The sequence below is a fragment of the Pristiophorus japonicus genome, chromosome 16 (assembly GCF_044704955.1).
Source record: "Pristiophorus japonicus isolate sPriJap1 chromosome 16, sPriJap1.hap1, whole genome shotgun sequence".
In the NCBI taxonomy this organism is placed as follows: domain Eukaryota; kingdom Metazoa; phylum Chordata; class Chondrichthyes; family Pristiophoridae; genus Pristiophorus; species Pristiophorus japonicus.
In genome coordinates, this window is record NC_091992.1 from 80,290,007 (window position 1) to 80,315,254 (window position 25,248).

Sequence of the window (25,248 nt, forward strand, 5' to 3'; positions counted from 1 at the left end):
GATAGTATGCAGGTGCAGCAAGTGATCAGGAAGGCCAATGGAATCTTTGCCTTTATTGCAAAGGGATGGAGTATAAAAGCAAGGAAGTCTTGCTACAGTTATACAGGGTATTGGTGAAGCCACACCTGGAATACTGCGTGCAGTTTTGGTTTCCATATTTAAGAAAGGATATACTTGCTTTGTAGGCAGTTCAGAGAAGGTTCACTAGGTTGATTCCGGAGATGAGGGGGTTGACTCATGAGGAAAAGTTGAGGAGGTTGGGCCTCTACTCATTGGAATTCAGAAGAATGAGAGGGGATCTTTTCGAAACGTATAAGATTATGAGGGGGCTTGACAAGGTGGATGCAGAGAGGATGTTTCCACTGGTGGGAGAGACTAGAACTAGAGGGCATAATCTTAGAATAAGGGGCCGCTCATTTAAAACTGAGATGAGGAGAAATTTCTTCTCTGAGGGTTGTAAATCTGTGGAATTTGCTGCCTCAGAGAGCTGTGGAAGCTGGGGCATTGAATAAATTTAAGACAGAAATAGACAGTTTCTTAAACGATAAGGGAATAAGGGGTTACATAGAAACATAGAAAATAGGTGCAGGAGTAGGCCTTTCGAGTCTGCACCACCATTCAATATGATCATGGCTGATCATGCACTTCAGTACTCCATTCCTGCTTTCTCTCCATACCCCTTGATCCCTTTAGCCGTAAGGGCCACATCTAACTCCCTTTTGAATATATCTAACGAACTGGCCTCAACAACTTTCTGTGGTAGAGAATTCCACATGCTCACAACTCTGAGTGAAGAAGTTTCTTCTCATCTCGGTCCTAAATGAGGAGCGGGCAGAGAAGTGGACCTGAGTCCATGATCGAATCAGCCATGATCGTATTAAATGGCGGAGCAGGTTCAAAGGGCCGTATGGCCTACTCCTGCTCCTATTTCTTATGTTATTATGTTAGTGAGGGACATGTGATATCAGGGATGGGACTCTGCGATGGTGGACCGAAGAAAAAGTGGACTGAAGTGCAAGCCTTAATGTGTGCCCTGCAAGTAGCGCGACTGTCTCTCATTGAATGGCAGCATTCCTGCATTGATGACCCTTGTCGTATCGCAATCACCTGATGATAGGACCCATTAATCATTCGCATCACATGTGGAGGGCAACGTAGGGGGCATGATTGAAGGCGCGGGCATCTCCGGCTCCTCGGGATCTGTCGGCCTCGATGGTGTGGGCCCTGGGGGTGTTGCATGACGTGGCCAGAAGCCTTCGCTTGCCTCATACAGCAGTACACCTGAAAGAGATTTGTCTTTTTCTCAGGACGCACCCCAGATAATGTAAAAATGAGACATTGACCAAGAGTGGGTGAATAATGTGACTGCATTAAATACTGCAGCATGCCAAAGTGACCGACCATGCAAACAATTGAATCCAACATATATATTCCGAGACCAGTCAAGTGACATTGACAATGACCCATGTGAAACAACAGTCACAACTTAATGAGGAGTAAAGAACATATCCACTACCAACACCCAACCCTCTACCCACCACCACTACGTCTCTTCCCCCCCACCCCCCCCACCCCCCTCGATGTGAGGCCCGCTGTCCTCTTCATGGGTCTGCCTTCACCACAGCGAGCCGCACACCTGCCCCTCACCACCTCTGCTCCATCACGTTGTGCAGGAGGGCAGGCGGAGCGCTGAAGACGTGTTTGTCTCGGAGAGAAGGTGGAGGGGCGTGATTGAAGGTGCGGGCATCTCCGGCTCCTCGGGATCTGTCGGGCTTGGGGGGGGGGGGGCAGTTGCATGACATGGCCAGAAGCCATCGCTTGCCATTGCATTGCTTAACAAAGACGGTATTGCGCTCCACCGTACTAATGAGCCGCTCCATACTGGCAGTATGCTTCTCAGCAAAGGTGGCGATGCTGGCAGCTATCCCAGCCATGGTCTGCAGCACATCTCGACCTAGTTCCACGCTCGTCCTCGACGGCGGGATCATTCCCTGAGTTGCTGCGAGCCGTCCTCCATCCTCATCGGATTGTTGCCTCATCCTGGGTGCTTGCGGCTTGGTGGATTTTCCGGCACGGCCTCTGCGCCTCCCAGCACTTGCTCCTGCTTCGTCCGACTCGAATCCTAAGAAGTCGGACCCCGACATCGATGTTGACCAGACAGGTGACACACCTGTCAGGAGGCTGGAGTCCTCCTCTTCCACCTCCTCAACCTCAAGTGGTTCGAAGACTGGCACTTCTCCCTCCTGGTCTTCGTGACTCTGGGTGGCGGAGGTGAGTGCGGTGGATATGGGTGATCTGAGGGGGGAGGAGGGGATGGAGGAAGGAGCTGGTGTGTTGGGCTGCTGACAACGTCGGGGTGGGAGACGTTGGTGTCACACTTGACCTTTGTGTGCCAGAGGTGGATGGGGTGCATTGCTCGGTGCTGTCCGATTCAACATCTGCAAGTAGAGGGTGTATATCTGGGGTTGGGGTTGGTCAAGCTGACATGTGAGCCGTAACATTTCACATTCTTACTTCAAGGAGTTCCATTGCTACATGAGCACACCATTAATGGCTGACACATAGTGCGTTAAAAGACATTTGACTTAACATTGCATCACCTTTCATGACATGAGCGTAACGCAGACCGAAGTTTATTATAAGCTTACCATGCTCTAACACAGGATCTGCATCACCCTTTGTGGTGGCACGGTGGTGGTCACTCACCAATGCCGAGGCATGCTCCTCTAGGCTGCTCAACTTGATGATATCTGCTGGGCCCCCTCCCGTGGCACTCAGGCCCGATGCCTTAGATATTCTTTTCTTCTGCAGAAAGAAACGTTGCAGCCTTTGCCCCTTTCACTCCTCACTCTCACTCCTCACTCTCCTCACTCCTACTCCTCTCACTCCCCCCGCGCGCCCTCTCTCCCCCCGCGCGCCCTCTCTCCCCCCGCGCGCCCTCTCTCTCTCTCTTCCCCCCCCACCCCCCCCGCTCTCTCTCTCTCTCTCTCTCTCTCTTCCCCCCCCCCCCCGCGCTCTCTCTCTCTCTCTCTCTCTCTCTCTCTCTTTCCCCCCCCCCCTACCCCGCGCTCTCTCTCTCTCTCTCTCTCTCTCTCTCTCTCTCTCTCTCTCTCTCTCTCTCTCTCTCTCCCCCCTCCCCCCCCCCCCCAGCTCTCTCTCTCTCTCACACACGCAGACACAACTGGCACAGAACCGTTTGGAGTTGCACAATAAATGTTTACTCACCCTTGTTGACGGCACCACATCATTCCATCGTTTCCGACACTGGTCCCCATGTTGCCCATTGAGGACATGGCCTCACCAATCTCCCTCCAAATGTGTCGATAAAGGGGTGGTGGAGGCTTGCCACGACCATCCCGGGTAAGGTCTTTGTACCGGCGATCCACCTCAGATACAAGCTCCTCGAGCTCGACATCATTAAACCATGGAGCTCTTGGCTCAATCAGACTTCTTGGAAGCTTTTTTTCCACTCATTATTACGTTCCTTGATGGATGGCTGATGATCAGTTTGTATCTTTCTCTCCAAAGCTGACCACTCTCCAACTGGCAGGTGCAAGTGAGTGCACAGCTTTTAAGCGCAAGCGCAGCTGTGCTATCAGCCCCAATTACGGCAAAAGTGACGTCATCGCCCAGAGGAAACTATTTTATAAAATGTTTTAAATTCCCAAGTCTCGCGCATGCACGGCGCACGGCCTCCGATCTTTGCCGAGTTGAGAAGCCTGCACCTAGTGCCCACTGCTGCCGCCTCACACTCGCTCCCGCCCGCTGACTCCCGTTACCGCTGACACAACCACGGCGAAACTCGCTCCTGACTGGCCCCAGCGGCAGCAGGCGGCAAAAAGATACGTTACGCCCGGGGACCGCCGAGAAATGGGCGGGCCTTAGCGTTCACCAAGTTCAGGCCCTATGATTCTATGATTAAATGGCCGCTCCCTTATCCTGAGACTGCCCCCTGATTCCAGACTCCCAGCCAGAGGAAACATCCTCCCTGCATTTACCCTGTCAAGCCCTGTAAGGATTTTGTATGTTTCAACATGATCACCTCTCGTTCTTCTAAACTCTTGAGAAAATAGGCCTAGTCTACTCAATCTCTCCTCATTGGACAATCTCCTATCCCAGGAATCAGTCTGGTGAACCTTCGTTGCACTCTCTGCCGTAACATTGGCTCGAGATGGATGGACCCATCCGCACCCGAGAGAAATAGCTGTTGACCCCGATTCTCTTGGCGATGATCCGACAGGAAATCAGGGCAACTCCCCGCAGAGATTTGGGGACCCCTGTCTTTATAACAAATAACATGAGCCTATCAGATACCGCCCCGCAAATGTTTCATCCCCATCACTCCTGCTGCCCTTGGGGCTGGATTTTCGGCTTTTAAGATTTCAGGGCATTAATAATGGTGGGGCGGTCCTGATACCTCCTGGAAAAAGTTTGCGCCTCAGTCAGCAAAATTGGGCAGCTGAGTGTGGGGTGGAGCGCTGCACACGCCTCTTAGGGCGCTAGGCCGGCTGAGCATGCGAAAATCCCGAGCTAAGGAACCGGTCTCGGAGCGCTCTAAGAGGCCTGGGAAGGAAACCACCGCCCCCCCCCCCCCCCCCCCACCAAAAACATTCCCCATAACATAAATCGTGAAAATAATAAAAGAAAACACAATCACACTTACCCGAGGTTGGCATTATTTACCTCACTGCAGCCGCTATAGCTTGGAACGCCCGCTTTCACAGGCGTTCCCACCATGGCGCTCTGCGGAGCGCTATGGGTCGGGCGGGAGTCAGAAATCGAGCCGGTGTAGCAACCGGGGGCGTTGTACACCGGCGCGCCTCTCCCGGGCGGTAACGCTCCGCTCCGCGCCAAAACTAGCCACAATAACCCTGGCGGGGCGCTGCAAACTAGCCGTCTGCCCAGGGGAGCACATCGCTGCCATTGCCGCTCCTCCAGGGCGAAATCAGGCATACAAGAGCAGAAATTCCGGCCTTTGGATTGCTCATTTCTTGCGTGCTCCCAAAACCTTTCGGAAAAGGAAGAATTTAATCCAATAGTTAACTGGTGGCATATATGTTGTAAGGAAGCCTCTGTACTTTATTATTTTTTGATCTCCGATTTAAATTCTCTAAGTGTTAGAAAAAACGTAAATGTATCGAAGTGTTTTTTTTGTAAAATCGGGTTTCTTCCCCGAAAGAAAGACATGCATTTATATAATGTCTTTTAAGACCGTGGGATGTCACAAAGCACTTTAATGCTATTGAAGTACAGTCACTGTTGTAATGTAGGAAACATAACATCCAATTTGCACTTAGCAATGTGATAGTGACCAGGTAATCTGTTTTAGTGATTTGGTTGAGGGATAAATATTGGCCAGAACATCCCTGTTTTACTTCAAAATAGTGCCATGGGATCTTTTATGTCTGCCTGAAATAGCGGGTGCGGTCTCGGTTTAACTTCTCATCTGAAAGACGGCATCTCTGACAGCGCAGCACTCCCTCAGCGCTGCACTGGAGCATCAGCCTGGATTATGGGCTCAAGTCTCTGGAGTGGGACTTGAACCCATAAGTTCCTGACTCAGACGAGAGTGCTGTCACTGAGCCACGGCTGACACTGTAGGTGCTGATTGTTGCTGGAGTAAGTTCCTTGGGCACTGGCAGCCCTCTGGCGCCTTGCCGAAGTGACGATTTATTTATACACCATTTTAATTTTTGTGAAAAATAAATTGTCCGCATGATGAACAAACCTCCGCCAAGTTCATTGCCTTGCAAACTTCTCCCAGGCCTCTGTCGGTACAGTGTGGTACAACAACAACAACTTTTATTTATATAAGCGCCTTTAACATAGTAAAACGTCTCCAGGCATTTTACAGCAGTGTTATAAGACAAAACAGATAAATTTGACACGGAACCACATAAGAAGAAATTAAGGCAGATGACCAAAAGCTTCGTCAAAGAGATTGGTTTAAAGCAGCATCTTAAAGGAGAAAAGATAGGTAGAGAAGCAGAGAGGTTTAGGGAGGGAGTTCCAGAGCTTGAAGTCCAGGCAGCTAAAGGCACGGCCATCGATGGTTGAGCAGTTATAATCAGGGATGCTCAAGAGGGCAGAATTTGAGGAGCGCAGACATCTCGTGGGGTTATGAGGCTGAAAGAGATTACAGAGATGGGGAGGGGCGAGGCCATGGAGTGACTTGTAAACAAGGATGAGAACTTTGAAATCGAGACATTGCTTATGTAGGTCGGCAAGCACAGAGGTGATGGGTGAGCGGGACTTGGTGCGAGTTGGGACACGGGCTGCCGAGTTTTGGAGACCCCAAGTTTACGTAGTGTAGAATGTGGGAGGCCAGCCAAGAGTGACTTGGAGTAGTCAAGTCTAGAGGTAACAAAGGCTTGGATGAGGGTTTCAGCAGCAGATGAGCTGAGGCAGGGGCGGAGGCGGGCAATGTTAGAGGTAAAAATGGATGGTTTTATGCAGCATTGTGGGAGAATGGCCCTGTAGGTAACTTGACCTGGAATTTCACTTTCTTCCTGTGTGGCCAGGTACTCTCCCGAGAGGAATTTCAGCACTCTTATATATCTAGCATTGCTATTACCAATCACCATTACCAAGGTGATTGCCAGTGCAGATAGAGTGCTGGGTCACTTTCTGTCTTTTATACCCGAGAGCAAAATCTTTCCTTTTTAAAGTATCACCTTGGCTCAGTTAGCAGTGTCCTGACCTCTACTTCAGTACTTGAACCCACAACCTTCTGGAGGAGTGCTGCATTGTTGGAGGTGCTTTTGAAGATGAGACGTTTAACCAGCTTTACTGTGTGTTGAGTGTTGTGTGTTAAAAGCCCGAATTGGAAAACAGCAGGGTTGATATTCAAGTTGGATGATGTTGCAGTGGGCTGAAGGGACTTTGACGTCCAAACTGTGTTTTAAAAAATATCCCCAGTATGCACCGCCTGTTTTAAATTAATGTAATTTGAGTTTTGGTCTCCCGGGCACATTGAAAAAGCCACAATCAAAGTTGATGGAGCTGGGAGGGAACACGCAAATAAAACATCTCTATAATCTGAGATGCATAAAATGAGATTTATAAACTGCTTTGCGTGCAGCCACATGCTACTGGGGGCCAGTCATATGAGACATCAAAGATAACCACAGCTAAAAATCGCCAGACCATTTCTCAACTGTTTGTAACCAAAATTAATGCCAGTCAGAGCCATTGTAGCCCACAAAAAGATACATTGCAGTTCTCGAGGACAGGGTAGACTAAGGCAATTGTCAGTCATGGCTCAGTTTGCTACACTCTCGCCTGAGTCAGGTTAAAGTCCCACTCCAGTGTGATAATGAGGGAGTGCTGCACTGCCGGGAGCTGTTGTCTTTTAGAAGAGATGCTAAAACGAAGCTGAGTTTACCCTCTTGGATGGACGTAAAAGATCCTGTGGCACTATTTCGAAGAAGAGCAGGGGAGTGATCCCTGGTGTCCTGGCCAATATTTATTCCTCAGTTAACATCACCAAAAGCAGATTATCTGGTCATTATCACATTGCTGTTTGTGGGAGCTTGCTGTGTGCAAATTGGCATCACAACAGTGACTACACTTCAGTAGTTCATTGGCTGTAAAGTGCTTTGGGATGTCCTGAGATAGTGAAAATTGCTATATAAATGCAAGTTGTTTTTGTTTTCTTTTTATTGATCTATTACTTTCTTCCCCTCACAAAGGAGAACTTCAGCAACAAATTTGCATTATGCAGTCTGCACACATCTTGGATAGAGCTCCTTGGTAAGTTGTTACTGAGCATTACGTCTGCAACTGTGCTGCCTGCAATGTATTGTGCCCTATTGACACTTTAATCCTTTGCCTACTGCAATGATGCATCTCCTGGCGTTGCAGCAGAGACACACCCAGGGTGCTTTGTGTGGTTGCGATTTGGTTACAGCTGTCACATTATGGTGAGGACACTCCTATTGTGGATCGCTCTAATCATCTTCACCCCAACCCCGCTACAAACTCTCCGCCCATGCCATTGAAGTCCTCCTCCAGCCCAGTCATTGTCTCGGGTTGAACCAAACTGTTCGCAACCTCACCGTCCTGTTCAACCCTGAGCCAAGCTGAGCTTCCAACCCAATATGCTCTCCCATCAGAGAGACTGCCTCTGTAACATCGTCCTCCTCCGCCCCTGCTTCAGAGTGTCTGCTGCTGAAACTTTCATCCATGCCTTTGTCACCTCCAGACTCGACTTTCCCAACGCTCTCCTGGCTGGCCTCCCATCCTCCACCCTCTGTAAACTTCTGCTCATGCTCAACTTTACTACCCCTGTCTTATCTCACGCCAAATCCTTTTATCCATCAGCGCTGTCTCCACAGATCTAGTCTCTCAGTCTCAAAGTTAACATGTTCATCCTCTTGTTTAAATCTCTTTATGGCTTTTTCCCTCCCGATCTCTGTAACCTCCTCCAGTCCTACAACCTGCCCCTGTACTTCCAATTCCTCTGCCTTTGGCCTCCTATGCATCCATAAGATTACATAGCATATACGGCACAGAAACGAGCATGCTGGCATTAATAGGAACAATAGGTGCAGGAGTAGGCCATTCGGCCCTTCGAGCCGGCACCATTCAATATGATCATGGCTGATCATGCAACTTCTGTACCCCATTCCTGCTTTCTTTCCATACCCCTTGATCCTTTTAGCTGTAAGGGCCACATCTAACTCCCTTTTGAATATATCTAACAAACTGGCCTCAACAACTTTCTGTGGTAGAGAATTCCACAGGTTCACAATTCTCTGAGTGAAGAAGTTTCTCCACATCTCGGTCCTAAATGGCTTACCCCTTATCCTTAGACTGTGACCCCTGGTTCTGGACTTCCCCAACATCGGGAACATTCTTCCTGCATCTAACCTGTCCAATCCCGTCAGAATGTTATATGTTACTATGAGATCCTCTCTCATTCTTCTAAATTCCAGTGAATATAAGCCTAGTCGATCCACTCTTTCTTCATATGTCAGTCCTGCCATCCCGGGAATCAGTCTGGTGAACTTTCACTGCATTCCCTCAATAGCAAGAATGTCCTTCCTCCGAGTAGGAGACAAAAACTGTACATAATATTCAAGGTGTGCCCTCACCAAGATCCTGTACCATTGCAGTAACACGTCCCTGCTCCCATACTCAAATCCTCTTGCTATGAAGGCCAACATGCCATTTGCCTTCTTCACCGCCTGCTGTACCTGCATGCCAACTTTCAATGACTGATGTACCATGACACCCAGGTCCCCTTTTCCTAATCTGTCATTATTTAGCCTTGTTTTTGCCACCAAAGTGGATAACCTCACATTTATCTACATTATACTGCATCTGCCATGCATTTGCCCACTCACCTAACCTGTCCAAGTCACCCTGCATCCTCCTCACAGCTCACACTGCCACCCAGTTTAGTGTCATCTGCAAACTTGGAGATATTACATTCCATTCCTTCATCTAAATCATTAATGTATATTGTAAATAGCTGGGGTCCCAGCACTGAACATTGCAGTACCCCACTAGTCACTGCCTGCCATTCTGAAAAGGACCCATTTATTCCTACTCTTTGCTTCCTTCTGCCAACCAATTCTCTATCCACGTCAATGCATCACCCCCAATACCATGTGCTTTAATTTTGCACACTAATCTCTTGTGTGGGACCTTGTCAAAAGCCTTTTGAAAGTCCAAATACACCACATCCACTGGTTCTCCTTTGTCCACTCTACTAGTTACATCCTCAAAAAATTCTAGAAGATTTGTCGAGCTTGATTTCCCTTTCATAAATCCATGCTGACTTGGACCGATCCTGTCACTGCTTTCCAAATGCGCTGCTATTACATCTTTAATAATTGATTCCAATATTTTTCCACTACTGATGTCAGGCTAACTGGTCTATAATGCCCTGTTTTCTCTTTCCCTCCTTTTTAGAAAGTGGGGTTACATTAGCTACCCTCCAATCCATAGGAACTGATCCAGAGTCTATAGAATGTTGGAAAATGACCACCAATGCATCCACTATTTCTAGGGCCACTTCCTTAAGTACTCTGGAATGCAGACTATCAGGCCCTGGAGTTTTATCGGACTTTAATCCCATCAATTTCCCTAACACAATTTCCTGACCAATAAGGATTTCCTTCAGTTCCTCCTTCTCGCTAGACCCTCGGTCCCCTAGTATTTCCGGGAGGTTATTTGTGTCTTCCTTAGTGAAGACAGAACCAAAGTATTTGTTCAATTGGTCTGCCATTTCTTTGTTCCCCTTTATAACTTCATCTGATTCTGACTGCAAGTGACCTACATTAGTCTTCACTAATCTTTTTCTCTTCACATATCTATAGAAGCTTTTGCAGTCAGTTTTTATGTTCCCTGCAAGCTTACTCTCATACTCTATTTTCCCCCTCCCAATTAAACCCTTTGTCCTCCTCTGCTGAATTCTAAATTTCCAGTCCTCAGGCTTGCTGCTTTTTCTGGCCAATTTATATGCCTCTTTCTTGGATTTAACACTATCCCTAATTTCCCTTGTTAGCCACAGTTTGAGCCACCTTTCTCGTTTTATTTTTACGCCAGACAGGGATGTACAATTGTGGAAGTTCATCCAAGTGATCTTTAAATGTCTGCCATTGCCGATCCACCGTCAACCCTTTGAGTATCATTCGCCAGTCTATCCTAGCCAATTCACGTCTCATGCCATCGAAGTTGACTTTCTTTAAGTTCAGGACCCACACGAGCCTCCTCACGTCTTTCCTCATCTAACAGCATAACCCTCTATTCCCTTCTCCCTCATATGCTTTAGCGAGTTCCACATTCTCATCACTCTCTGGTAAAAGAAGTTTCTTCTAAATTCCTTTTGATTTTGAAGCATTCTCTTTGTCTACTCTATCAAAACCTTTCTTAATTATAAAGATCTCTATTTCGTCACCCCTCAGCCTTTTCTTTTCAAGAGAAAGGAACCCCAGCCTGTTCAGTGAGACATCAAGACACTTGGGGGTTGAAATTCGGTCCCACCGTTTCTGAGGCGGTGTCACCGGCGAAGTGCTGATTTTAACACCAGGCGGGAGGTGCCGCCTCAAACTTCAAAATTCAGTTTTTCTGCCCAAAGATGAGAGAGCAGCGCTAAAAGTGGGGCTGCACACTCATCCTCGGGCGCCAACAGAGTGGGAGGTCAGGAGGTCGACCAAGTTTTCCCCGCTGTCGGCATGCGAGTTTAAAAACAAATGGGGAAAAAAAAGTTTCCGACAATTTCCCTCACTCACACCCACACTTCCCCGCTGGCCCCATTAATACCTAAATGCTAAAAAAATAAACATAACCACTTACCTTGATCCCTGGACGCTTCCGCCCGGGATTCCCGATGTCCCACCACCTTTCCCAGGCTGTGCGGACACCTGCCGGTAAGGTCAACGCACTCACCTAATTTCCCAGCCGCCGCAGAGCGTTGCGTGCTTGATGATGTCACCACGTAGGTGGCCGCGCAGCGGTACGTCTTGGCGTCGCCCCCACCGCCCAACTAAATTTACCGTGAGTCGAGGAACCCGTTCGCCGCCAACGGTAAGCCCTTAGCCGCCCCTCTCTGGCGGTAACGGGCGGTGTTAGGGAATTTCGACCCCTTAAATACTAATCACGGCACAAACTGATGGGTAGGGTGGCCAACCCTCCCAGGAGACCCAGCCTGTAGGGTATAACCTCGCATATCTGGTATCATCCTTGAAAATCTTTTTTGCACCATTTCCAGTGTCTCCATATCCTTTTTATAATATGGCAAACAGAATTGCACACAGTATACCAAGTGTGGTCTAACCAAAGTTCAATACAAGTTTAGCATAACATCCCTCTGCCTTTTCTCCACCATTGGCAGACTATGCCTTCAACCATCAAAGACCCACACTCTGGAATTGCTTCCTTAAAGCCTCCTGCCTCTTCACCTCCCTCTTCTCTTTTAAGACCCGCCTAACAACCCAACTCTTTAACCAAGCTTTTGGTCACCGCTCCTAATATCTGCTTCTTTGGCTCGGCATCCATTTTACTGATGACTTTTTCTGTAACCACAACCTTTTTGTCTTGGCATGTCTGTGTACGTTAAAGGGGCTATTGTTGATGGTGTGTGGTAGACAAGAGGGTTATCTGGGCCATCGAGGCAGTGCAGAAGGGAACGGAGCTAAATAAGCTCAGGCATTTTGGCTCACAGACATGGGATGGAGGATGTAAATGTGCAGCAATACTTTCAGTTAGAAAAGGACACATGCTCAGGACTGCAAAGGGGTAAATATGGAGCAAACTCGAGGAAGTTTTTTTTTTACAGAGGGTGATGAGCAACTCGAACAGGTGGCTGGTACAGGTGCTTGAGGCCAGGATACTGGTCTGATTTGAGAAACAACTGAATGCTGTAATGGGCAGATGGTGGGGTTTGCTATTCTGGAAGGTTGAGGTAAGATGGGCTGAAGGACTTCTTCATTCTAACCCATCTTGTAACCCATAGACTACGAGACTCTATTAAGGTCATTGTTCTTTGTCACTGCTTTTTGAAGCACTCGTGTCCCTGAGTCAGAAGGTTGTGGTTGCAAATCCCACTCCAGACACTTGAGCACATAATCCAGGCTGACACTCCCAGTGCAGTGCTGACGGAGTGGTGCACTGTTGGAGGTGCCATCTTTCGGATGTGACATTAAACTGAGGCCTCCTCAGGTCGACGTAAAAGATCCCATGGCATTATTCGAAGAGGAGCAGGAGAGTTCTCCAATATTCATCCCTCGACCAACATCACTAAAAAGAGATGATCAGGTCATTGTCTTGTTACTGTTTGTGGGACCTTGCAGTGTGAAAATTGCCTGCTGCATTTCCCTAGATTACAACAGTGACTATACATGGAAAGTTCCAACTTGGCAGTAAAGCGCTTTGGGATGTCCTGAGATCATGAAAGACGCTATATAAATGCAAGTTCTTTTCTTTCTAATTGATGTGTGTGAGCTTATCTTTTTCCAACTGTGCTGCTCAGGTTGCAGGAAGCCCCTGAGAATGTCAAGATCTCCTTCGATGTGTACCAGGCCGATACTGTGGCAGAATTCCGCAAAACGCACCCTGGGAAACCCTTTTCAAGAATGTGTATTTGCAGGTATAGCGCAGTCTGGTGCCGAGTTTTTGACTACACCTCCGTGACGAGCCTTGGGGTTGTTTGTCTTGTGTTAAAGGCGCCGTATAAATGTAAAATATTTTTTGAAAACGAGCGTTAAAAAGAATTCATGTGCTATGAGCCCACTGACCAACTTGACGGTCGGTAGTCAAGCTGCTCCCAGGCCTCTACCAATGCGTTCTTAATCCAGTTACAAATCGGTACATGGGAATTGCCATGGTGATCTGATTTCCCCCACAATCCCTACTCGCGCATGAATTGGGGAAATTATATTGGGGCTTAAAGGGTTAAATTATGAGCCTGCCCCCCCCCCCCCCCCCCCTTTCATTCTTGTGTCTTGTGGCAGCGCGATGCAGGGAAGCCACATGATGGACCATAAATTATGTCGAGACTCCTTTATTTGAGGTAAAGGCAAGCCCTTTTCAAGATGCATTTGCTGTTGCCACCTGCTGGCCATTGAAGTCACATATGATCCAGTTCTCTCTAACCTGTCAATGCTGTTAAGCAAAGGTACAAATTCCTCTATGTTTCAGCCATGTAATGTGTTTATCTGTACACTTGCCAATAATTGCAACCAAATCTACATCTGATTCCCATGAGCTGTACTCCTAAATATAAAATAGCCAGGACCAATAATTTGATTAGTATCTAGAATCCAGATTCTGCATTCTGGCTTACCTCCCGACCAAAAACTCTGCTTGAGAGCTGGGCTCCAGCCTCTAAAATGAAGTTTGGTCATGGGAAGTCTGCTTCTGGCTTAACTCTAGTTCGAAGAACAGATAATAATTTTTTTTCCCCCTTTTGATCCAGAATTAAAATTCTGCTTCCATAGAATCCAATAAATGCCAGCACACAAAAGGAGGCCATTCGGCCCATCGTGCATGTGTTGGTGGTGGTCTTCATCTGGAGCTTCCGAACTCCATTTCCTTGTCCTTTCCCTGTAATATCTCTCCTCACATATACCTGCTGATCTTGAAGCTTAGTGCAAGGGGAGGAGTTCCAGCACAGACGATGTGTCCTCAGTCTAAAGCACCGCTTTCTCTTATTGTTACAACTACCTGTATATCACAATTGGATATTTTCCTTGCCTTGGTTATCATGAAGCTTGACATCTTTGCTCAGCATTAAGCTTCCTAGTTCTTAATGTGTTATCCGTGGCTCAGTGGGCAGCACTCTCGCCTCTTGAGTCAGAAGGCCGTGGGATCAAGCCCCACTCCAGAGACTTGAGCACAAAAATCTAGGCTGGCACTCAGTGCAGTGCTGAGGAGTGCTGCACTGTCGGAGGTGCCATCATTTGGATGAGACGTTAAACCGCGGCCCCATCTTCCCCCACAGCACTATTTCGAAGAAAAGCAGAAGAGTTCTCTGCGGTGTCCTGACCAAATATTTATCCCTCAAGTAATATCACTAGAAACAGACACTCTGGTCATTATCACATTGCTGTTTGTGGGAGCTTGCTGTGCGCAAATTGGCTGCTGTGTTTCCCACATCATAATCGTGACAACACTTCAAAAGTAATTAATTGGCTGTGAAGTGCTTTGCGATATTAAGTGAATCCAGAATTATGTGGATAGTGTAGGAAAGTGAAGTTGAGGTAGAAGATTAGCCATGCTCTTATTGAACGGTGGAGCAGGCTCGGGAGGGCCGCATGGCCTACTCCTGCTCCTAATTCTTACGTTCTTATGGGACATTTGAGATCGTGAAAGGTGCTATAGAAATGCAATTTTTTTCCTTTCTAATCTTTCCTCCTTTGGCCTGACGTATCTGCAGCTTTGATGGGCCGGTGCCAGACCTGCGGGCTATGAAGAAGCTAGCCTTCCAGAGCGGTGAAGTTCCTGTCGTGTTTGCTGTGGTGGACAGTGGAGATATCTCCTTCTACACCTTCAAGGAATTCAAACTGCCCGTGGATGTCTGCCACTGACCCTGTCGGAGGCTTGGCCGGCTGGCTGTTCCATGGGCACACACACTCAGGGATGTTCTGGTCACAGACTTTGGGGTTAGGAGGCATCGGTTACAATCGATCGTCAGAAGACTCTAGTCTCCTTCTGCTGTTGTAGAGGATTTGGCAGAGCAACAAAACTGTTGCTGAGATTGCAATCATGTGCAAAGGAGCTCGCCAAACAGCATTTTAATCTCTCTGACAGGGAAACGCCCTCTGTTTGAACAAAGTGTTCTAGCTTTAAATGGAAACCCCAGAGCCCTCCCCTTACTCCCTGCGAAAAGACAGCGTATTGTTATCCTGCTCAAAAATTCTAATTGGCACCCTCAAAAGGCCAGGCCAGATACAGAATCGGTTGCCTACCATCGCCCTGCGAGGAAGAGAAAAGCCCAAAATAAAATGGCTCGTTTTAAATGCAAAATGAATTCAGGAATACGCCACCAGCGTCCGAACCCAATGCACACTTGCCTGTTGCGAGGCCCCAAACGAAAAGTTTGCTGTCAGACACTGCAGAGTTGTGCGCAACGCAGTGGCCCAGGGATCCCAGGGCTGCTCCGTGTGCGGAAGCGAACCTGTGGATTATGTGAGGCGGTGCTGCAACCAGATTGTGCACCTTACAGTGACTCAAACATGGGTAAAGGCCAGTGAGCAAGTCACTTGGCCAGCTGGTTCCAGTCTGGTAAAAGGGAGAAAGTAACATTGCTTGTGGAGCCCTCGCAATATAACAATATTATCATATAATGCAATAATACTCATGGCTGAACTGATTCTTTTTTCTAAATCCTGTTTAAGTGTCAAAGTCTGGAGATAACCAATGACCATTAAACAGGCTGTCTGCACCAGCGGTAACATTTTAAGTGGTAATGACTGAGCAGTTAGCCCAACTCTGCGGCAACAATTAGGATTTCAATGCCAGTGCGGATTATCTGTCAAGTCGGAACTTGATGGATTGCAAGTTTGGGATTTAGCGCGTGTGGAAATCCCGAACTTGCTGTCCATTTCAAAGGCGGTACTCCGTCATGCCCTCCGCAAAATCCCGGCCAACATTTCTGCAGCCGTGTCAACCAGTCCTTCTGCTCCATATTAGTGCTGAGTAATCATCATGGGTCCACCTGATAATCCCTCACACATGTACAAAGGTGTTTCATAAAACTGTTTCTATCTCGGCAACAACAGGGCAGTCCCCATGTTGCCAAATTTTCTAAGAGCATTGTTTCTGTAGCTTTTACTACATCTGGATTTCCTTTTAGCTTGGGACGACTTTAATCGGGGGCTTTGATGGCTACTGAGTATTAACTCAGCATGTCCAGGCAGTTTGGGGAAGGATGAGGAGCAGGAGGAGAGGATTGACTGGAGTTTCCCATTAACCGATATTTGTTTTTTATTGCTTTTTATAATACTCCTTCTTTTGAACAATAAAGTTTCACATACTGTGATTGAAATAAAATCGCATGGCGATTGTTACTGGGGCAAATTTTAGAAGTGAGTTTTTAAACAATTAACAGGGGGGAGGAAATAGCAAAATGTAGCGATTGCTTCATAGGAAGCAAGAGTTTGTTTTAATATAAGTCGGAGGTTTTACAGTGATTGATTGTTGAATAAAGGCTGCAGTGCAGCGAAAGATCTATGGCAGGATAGAAGTATAATTCCATACCGATCTCCCCTGCACTGTACTCTGCTCTCAGACAGAGAGCACTGCCTAATTCCTCTGCCTCTGCTGACTTTTCCACCTCACCAGTTGTCTGAGACACCTCTGTCTCTCAACGTCTTCCATGCACCAGGTTTCACTCACTCAAATTGTATGTATGTTGATACTCACTTTAGATTTGACATGTCAACCACATAACGCTGCCAGCATGCTTTGAGTTCACTGCCTCTACTCTGTTCAAATGTATTTGATTTCTTTGCATTCTGGCATTCAGCTACTTCAAGACATAAGACCACAATTTGCCATAATACAATAAATGAATCAATGAACAATAATGTTGTGGGCTTTACCCTTTTAATTTTTTTACCCTGTATAACCTGAAGGAGTTTTTTTTTAACCAAAGGCATTCCTGATCCACCAGCATTAACTCTCTTAACTCTAGAAATTCAGTCGCCAATTGTCAGCCGCAGCTCAGCAGCACTCTTGTCTTTGAGTCAGACGGTTGTGGCTTCAAGCCTCACTCCAGAGACTTGAGCACAAAATCTCGGCTGACACTCCCGTGCAGTACTGAGAAAGTGCTGCATTGTCGGACATGCCGACCTTCAGATGAGATGCAAAACCAAGACCCCATCTACCAATGACACTACAGGAAACTCGTTTATCCGGATCGCTCGAATTTTCCGATTGGGCGAGTTTACATTTTAAAGTTAATATTTGTATATATATTTAACAACTCATTGGAAATCAAAATTCCCACGGGTATGTTAGTGATCGCCTACTTAATAGTCAGTCGCTGCATCTGAAGTAACTAATTGCAAGACGAGTTCTGAGTGGTTTCAATGTGAGAACGTCCGAGACAAACAGTTCATGTGCGACAATCGTTTCTGCAGAAGAAAAGGGATCGCGTTGCCAGCATGCATGTACTTCCCCGGACTGTAATCGCGGAGGGACGAATGCCGTACTGGGAGTGGGTGCAGGTGCCCTCGAGGAGTAGATTGTCTAGCTCCGGGGTTTTGGAACGCACTCTCCGGGCTGCGTTCTGTGCCTGGAACCCGGTGTCGGCACTGCCCCCGTTCCCAACGTCAGCGGTGGCCGCGAGAGACAGCGGCTGCAGCAGCCCGCGCGCGCGCACACACAGCAAGGGCAGAGGAGGATGAACTTGTGTATTCAGTTTTTAGATTTTTACGGTAGATTTTCTGAGTCCTTGCTCATGGTGAGTGTCACGTTGTGCAATTGTTAGCGGTTTTAATATATTACAACAATGATTACACTTCAGTAAGTACTTAAATGACTGAAGCGCTTTGGGATTCCCTGAGGTGAAAGGCGCTATACAAAGGCAAGTCTTTTATTTTTCTTTAAAGCTCTTTCATTCAATGTAGCCAAATCTGTCCCAACAGTGATGACCCTATAAGCCCATTCCTTGGGCCTTTGATGCAGGTCCAATTTTGCTCAATGGCATGGGCAATTGGGAGTTTGGGTACAGGGAGTGCAGGAACTTTCCTACAACTAAGCGCGGAAACCAACTCAACCCCGTGGTGGTCTAGATGACTGAGAGTCATTTCTGGGGGCAGGTGCACATCAGTATGGTGAAGGTACAACTAAAGTTTCCCTTGAACGATAAGCTGTAAACAAACAAGACTCAATATCGTTCATAGCCCTCAGATTCACCGAACTGCACAAAAGACACTGACACAGATTCCGTCCAGTGGAACATCCTGCAAGTATGCAAAGATTGTTGTAGAACAGTGTGAAGTAGTGAAAGGACTCTCAAGCCGATCAACAGTCTGACAGGCGTGGGCGTGAATGCTCTTTCCATTTCTACGCCCATCTTTATACCAGCTCACCATCATCATCATAGGCAGTCCCTCGGAATCGAGGAAGACTTGCTTCCACTCTAAAAATGAGTCCTTGGGTGGCTGAACAGTCCAATATGAGAACCACAGTCCCTGTCACAGGGGGGACAGATAATCGTTGAGGGTAAGGCTGGGTGGGATTGGTTGCCGCACGCTCTTTCCGCTGCCTGCGCTTGATTTCTGCATGCTCTCGGTGATGAGACTCGAGGTGCTCAGCGCCCTCCCGAATGCACTTCCTCTATTTAGGGTGGTCTTTGGCCAGGGACTCCCAGATGTCGGTGGGGATGTTGCACTTTCTCAGGGAGGCTTTGAGGGTATCCTTGTAACGTTTCCTCTGCCCACCTTTGGCTCGCTTGCCGTGAAGGAGTTCCAAGTAGAGCCCTTGCTTTGGGAGCCTCTTGTCAACAAGAGCAGACATTGACCAGCTCATAGGGCGGTTAGTCCTTACGACGGGAGGATTTTATGGGCTCCCAAATCCCATACAATGAGGGGGGAGTAATTAGCACTCATGAGGGAACGTATCTGGATGTTAACCCAAAATTCAAGAGCTGGAGCTTGGTCTCCACTCGCAGGGACTGTCTGGAGAGGGGTTCGGACCCTGGAGCATCTAACTCAAGAGGTGGAAACGCTACCACTAAGCCAAAAGCTCTCTCTCTCTCCAAAAAAGTGACTTATGGCCCAAACTAGGGTGGGATGCAGCAATAAGAATGGAGAAATCATCTTTGACATATAAGGCTACCCAGCAATAGTCCTTTTGGCTGTGATTGACAAGAGTCTGCCAGAGGATTTCTCCCAGTTGTGGGATGCTTGGGTAGTAAACCCGGACAGCCGGTCTTTCCTGTGACTAGTCTGAGAGACTCGTGACCAAATGACCACATGTCGACGTTGATGGAATTCAACTGTAAGTAGACCAAAGATGTGCTACATTCAGTACTCAAAGGAAATCTGTCACAAAAAGGCACTTTGTATTGTAACTCACCCAGTTCTGCTTTGAACAGCTCCAATCTCGCTGAATTTGCAAAAGCTTGCTACTCACATTTGATCTAAACTAGGGCAGAAAAATAATAGCTGGGGTTTTTCACTCTGCGCTTACCAACCTGTGATTAAAATGAATGGGTTAATCAATGGACGGGAACAGTAGCTTAGTGGTTAAGTTATAGTACTACTAATTCAGAGGCTTCGACTAATAATATGGAAACTTGAGTTCAAATCCCACCAAGGCAACTTTTTTAGTTAATTAAATAAAATCTGGAATAAAAATGTTGACCATGAAGCTACAGTGAAAACCCATCTGGTTCACTAATGTCCTTTAGGGAAGGAAATCTGCCGCCCTTATCCGGTCTGGCCTATATGTGACTCCAGACCCACAGCAATCTAGTTGACACTTAACTGCCCTCTGAAATGGCCTAACGAGCCACTCAGTTGTTACAAACCGCTACAAGAAACAATATTAAGAATAAAACCAGACAGACCACCTGGCATCAAACTCCCTCACTAACAGCACTGTGGGAGTACCTTCACCATAAGGACTGCAGCGGTTCAAGAACGTAGCTCAGCATCACCTTCTCGAGGGCAGGTCGGGATGGGCAATAAATGCTGACCTTGCCAGCGACGGCCACATCTCGGAACAAATTAAAACTAAAATCACGGGTGTCCCGAGTGCAGCAGTAGAAAATGCAGGCTGGTCATTATATCTTGAAACGTGTATAGAAAGTGTTGTGGCATCCTTTATGTCCACCTGAGAGAGCAGATGGGGCTTCGATTTAATGTCTCAGACAAAAGGTGGCACCTCCAATAGTGCAGCCTCCTCTCATGAGTTCAGGGCCCAGTTGAGGTGAGGGCCCTGGGGCAGCATAAGCCAGCCCATGCTGCAATATGTGTGCGCACTAGGTCCGTGCAGCAGAGCAGGTCTCCAGTCTTGGTTAATCCTTGCCACTGGATTAATCAAGCCCGTGTGGTGGCTGGTGTGCAATAGCCATCACACGTTAAAAAAATCCACACACAGGTATCTTCCACCCTACAACATGCAGTTCGGGATCTGGAATATCAGGTCCTTCATTGAAACACCTGTAAACTCATTCCTCTTTGGTGTGGAAGCAAGTCATCCTCGATACGAGGGACCGCCTAAGAAGAAGAACTCCCTCTAACTGAAGTGGCAGACTAGATTTTTTTGGTCAAGTCTCTGGAGCGAGATTTGAGCCCCCAACCTTCTGAAGCAGAGTGCTACCACTAAAGAAAGACTTGTATTTATACAGAGCCTTTCATGACCACCGGATGTCTCAAAGCGCTTTACAGCCAATGAAGTACTTTTGGAGTGTAGTCACTGTTGTAATGTAGAAAATACGGCAGCCAATTTGCACACAGCAAGCTCCCACAAACAGCAACGTGATAATGACCAGATAATGGGGCTGAAATTGTGGTCGGAGGCTTCTCGCAGGCAATTGCCTCTGACCTGAAACATTTCTACGAAAGTAGCTGGTGGTCCCAGAGGAGCGTGGGATTCTGGTGGGGAGGCCTTCTCTTCCCGCGCTGTGAAGCGCGCTCCCGTCCTCCAGGTTCCCACGCAGAAGGTGCAGTCACGTGTGACTGCTCAGCCAATCAGGTACAATATTCCACAGCTTTCCCATTAATAGCAATGGGAACTCCATATCTATGAGTTCTCATTGCTATTAATGAAAAAAAAACAAACACACTAAACAACATAATAAAAATTAAAAAACACACCTTGCATAATTAAAATTAAAGTTAATAAATATCTTCGAGGGAAAAAAAAGTTCAGAGTTTTTAAAAAAGTTTTTTTAATTATGGTTTTTAAAAATATGTTTTTTAAATTTAATTTTATTATATTTTTGTATGTTTTTAAACTCTTACACCTGTAAAAGTAGGCTATGCCCCTGCTTTTATCAAGTGCGAGAATTTTGAGTACATTTGCTGAGCAAGATATGGGTAAAAGATCCCATTGTACTATTTGAGAAAAAGCAAAGAGTTCTGTTGGTGTCCAGGCCAACATTTATCTTTCAACCAACATCACCAAACAGCTATTTATCTCATTGCTGCTCATGGGATCTTGCTGTGTGCCAATTAGCTGTGTGTTTCTCTACATTATAACCACTTTCCCGACATTACAACCACTTCAAAAGCGGTTCATTGGCTGTGAAGCACTTTGGGATGTCCCCACATCAGGAAAGGTGCTATATAAATAAATGAAAGTGCTTTGTCTCCAAAAACAACTTACATTTATATAGCGCCTTTAACGTAATAAACCGTCCCATGGCACTTCACAGGAGTGTTATATAAAAATAAATTTGACACCGAACCATATAAGACGATGTTAGGACAGATGACCAAAAGCTTGGTCGAGGAGGTAGGTATTTAAAGGAGGAAAGAGGTAGAGAGGCGGAGAGATTTAGGGAGGGAATTTCAGAGCTGAGGACCTAGGCAGCTGATGGGACAGCCACCAATGGTGGAGCATTTAAAATCGAGGATGTTCAAAAGGCCTGAATAGTTGGAGCACAGAGGTCTAGGGCTGGAGGCGGTTACAGAGATAAGGAGGAGTAAGGCCATGGAGGGATTTGAAAAGAAGGATGAGAATTTTGAAATTGAAGAGTTGCTTAACTGGGAGTCAATGTAGGTCAGCGAGCACAGGGGGATGGGTGAGCGGGAATTGGTGCGAGTTAGTACATAGGCAGCAGAGTTTTGGATGACCTCAAGTTTATGCAAGGTAGAAGTAGGGAGGAAGGCCAGGAGTGGGTTGGAATAGTCAAGGTTAGAGGTAACAAAGGCATGGATGAGGGTTTCCGCAGCGGATAATTTGAGTGAAGTGGAGATGAGTGTTATTGCGAAGGTGGGAATAGGTGGTCTTTGTGATAGAACGAATATGAGGTAGGAAGCTCAATTCATAATTAAATATGACACCTGTCATGTATTCAACTGTCATTGTAATCCATGTATAAACTGACCTAAGTTGTACACCGTGAGAACACTGACCACTAGGTGGTGAACTTGTGGGAGACACTCCTAACCTGGACTTTCAGGTATAAAAGAGGAAGCTCCACCCATCTTCTCCACTTCAGTGCTGGCGAATAAAGGTTACTGGTCACAGAGTGACCTTCTCTCTAGTATGGGCCTCGTGTGCATTTGTACTGTATAGTAAGGACATACTATTGGCAACGAGAAACTGGGATTTACAATGGCCACTAGCAGCACAGACTAGAGGTAATGTGTTGGTGATGATTGGGACGATTTTATTGAGAGACTACAGCAAAGTTTCGTCACTAAGAAATGGCTGGGACAGGATTCGGCCGACAAACGCAGGGCTCATCTCCTGACGGTTTGTGGATCCAGGACGTACTCCCTGATGAAGGACCTTCTAGCGTCAGCGAAGCCGGCGGACAAGACTTTTGAAGAGCTCAGTAAGTTGATCGGGGAACACTTTAAACTGACGAGCTGCATGCACATGGCGAGACACCGGTTTTACACGTACCGGCGGCGAGAAGGGCAAAGCGTTCCAGACTTCGTGGCAGACCTCCGGCGACTGGAGAGCCTATGTAAGTTCCCAGATGCATGCAGAGCAGAGATGCTGTGAGACTTTTTTATTGAGGGCATCGGGCACCCTGGGGTTTTCAGGAAACTGATTGAGACCAAAGACTTGACCCTGGAAACGGCGACTTTGATGGCCCAGACATTTATCTCAGGGGAGGAAGAGACCAGAATGATGTTTGACAAAAATCTTCATTTAAATGCAGCAAATGGACAGGGAGTCAAAATTGTTAATGCGGCACACAGTTCTCCAGGCAGACAGGGGCAATCGGACATGCCCGAGCATGTAGTCGAACCCAAAGGGGGAATTCAACAGAGACAATGGCTAGCTGACAATCGCAAGGGACAATGCGGCCAGTAATGGGTCCATCAACACCCAATGGTGCATTTAAGGACAGTTATAGAGACAGTCAGAGATGATCAACTGGTAATGGACCTTTTGGTTTCCAACAATGGCTCATGTTGGAGGTGTGGGGGCAAACACACAGCCAGAGCTTACAGGTATCAGCAATATACCTGCAGAAACTGCAACATCAGCGGTCAATTGGCGCGTATGTGCAGGAAGCCTGCAGCCAGGTTGATGTACGAGGAGGACGGGCCTGACGTAAGCCTTACGAGGCCAAATGGACACTGGGGGAAATCGCTGGAAGCTGAAGTTCAGCGAGTTCATGTGGAGCACATATACAGTTCATACACCAGGACGCCACCGATAATGATGAAAGTGCTCCTCAATGGCATCCCAGTATCAATGGAACTAGACACGGGGGCCAGCCAGTCCCTGATGAGTATCAAACAGTTCGACAAGTTGTGGGCGTCCAAGGCCAGGAGGCCAAAATTATTGCCGATTGACGCACAGCTACGGACATATACAAAGGAGATCATTCCGGTGCTAGGCAGCGCCATGGTAGTCGTGACCCACAAAGATTCGGAGAACAAGGTGCCACTCTGGATTGTCCCGGGGGACGGTCCTGCACTATTGGGGAGGAGTTGGCTTGCTGTCATGAACTGGAAATGGGGCGATGTCAATGCAATTTCTTCTGTGGAACGAATATCATGCTCACAAGTCCTGGACAAATTTGACTCACTATTTCAACCCGGCATTGGCACGTTCATGGGGACCAAGGTAGTGATTCACATAAACCCGGACGCCAGGCCAGTACACCACAAGGCCAGAGCGATGCCGTACGTGATGCGGGAAAAGATAGAAGGTGAATTGGACCGCCTGCTGAGGGAAGGCATCGAATTCAGTGATTGGGTGAGCCCGATTGTGCCGGTGCTCAAGGCGGATGGGTTGGTCAGGATATGTGGTAATTACAAGGCCACCATCAATCGGGTGTCACTCCAAGACCAGTACCCTCTACCGAGAGCGGAGGACCTCTTTGCGATGCTATCCAGTGGCAAACTTTTTTCAAAATTGGATCTGACCTCAGCTTACATGACCCAGGAGCTGGCGAGTGAGTCGAAGAAGCTGACCACTATCACGATACACAAGGGGTTGTTTGAGAACAACAGATGTCCATTCGGGATTTGCTCAGCCACAGCGAGGATAGCAGCAGACGGGATCAGACTTACTGCGTCCAAAACGGAAACGTTCCAGAGAGCACCCAGACCCCGTAACAAGACGGAGCTGCGTTCGTTCCTGGAGCTCCTGAACTATTTTGGTAACTTTCTTCCCAAATTGAGCATGCTGTTAGAGCCGCTACACGTGCTCCTACGCAAAGGTCGCAAATGGGTCTGGGGGGACAGCCAGGAAAGGGCTTTTGATAGAGCACGCAAATTGTTATGCTCCAACAATCTGTTAACGCTATATGACCCATGTAAAAAACTTGTTTTAACGTGCAATGCGTCGTCCTATGGGGTCGGGTGTTTGTTGCAGCATGTTAATGCCAAGGGTCAGTTACAGCCGGTAGCTTATGCCTCCAGGAGTCTGTCCCAAGCAGAAAGGGGCTACGGGATGGTAGAAATGGAAGCGCTTGCATGTGTATATGCAGTAAAAAAAATGCACCAGTACGTGTTTGGCAGGAAATTTGAGCTGGAGACAGATCACAAACCCCTAACGTCCCTTATGGCTGACAACAAGGCCATAAATGCAAATGCATTGGCCCGCATATAGAGGTGGACACTCACATTAGCTGCCTATGACTATACAATTTGG

At 47.3% G+C, this 25,248-nt stretch overlaps 1 protein-coding gene across 4 annotated transcripts in view; it reads left to right on the forward strand.

The window, feature by feature from the left end:
* The window catches only part of tsen54 (TSEN54 tRNA splicing endonuclease subunit), a 103,674-nt gene extending 86,651 nt beyond the window's left edge, over positions 1-17,023 (forward strand). For all 4 annotated transcript variants that reach the window (XM_070857498.1, XM_070857499.1, XM_070857497.1 and 1 more), the window contains 3 exons: positions 7,692-7,752; positions 12,980-13,096; positions 14,885-17,023. In XM_070857498.1, the coding sequence (XP_070713599.1) occupies positions 7,692-7,752; positions 12,980-13,096; positions 14,885-15,035 (329 nt within the window). In that variant the 3' untranslated portion in view covers positions 15,036-17,023. The remainder of the gene's footprint in view (positions 1-7,691; positions 7,753-12,979; positions 13,097-14,884) is intronic.
* The last annotated feature ends 8,225 nt before the right edge of the window (positions 17,024-25,248 follow it).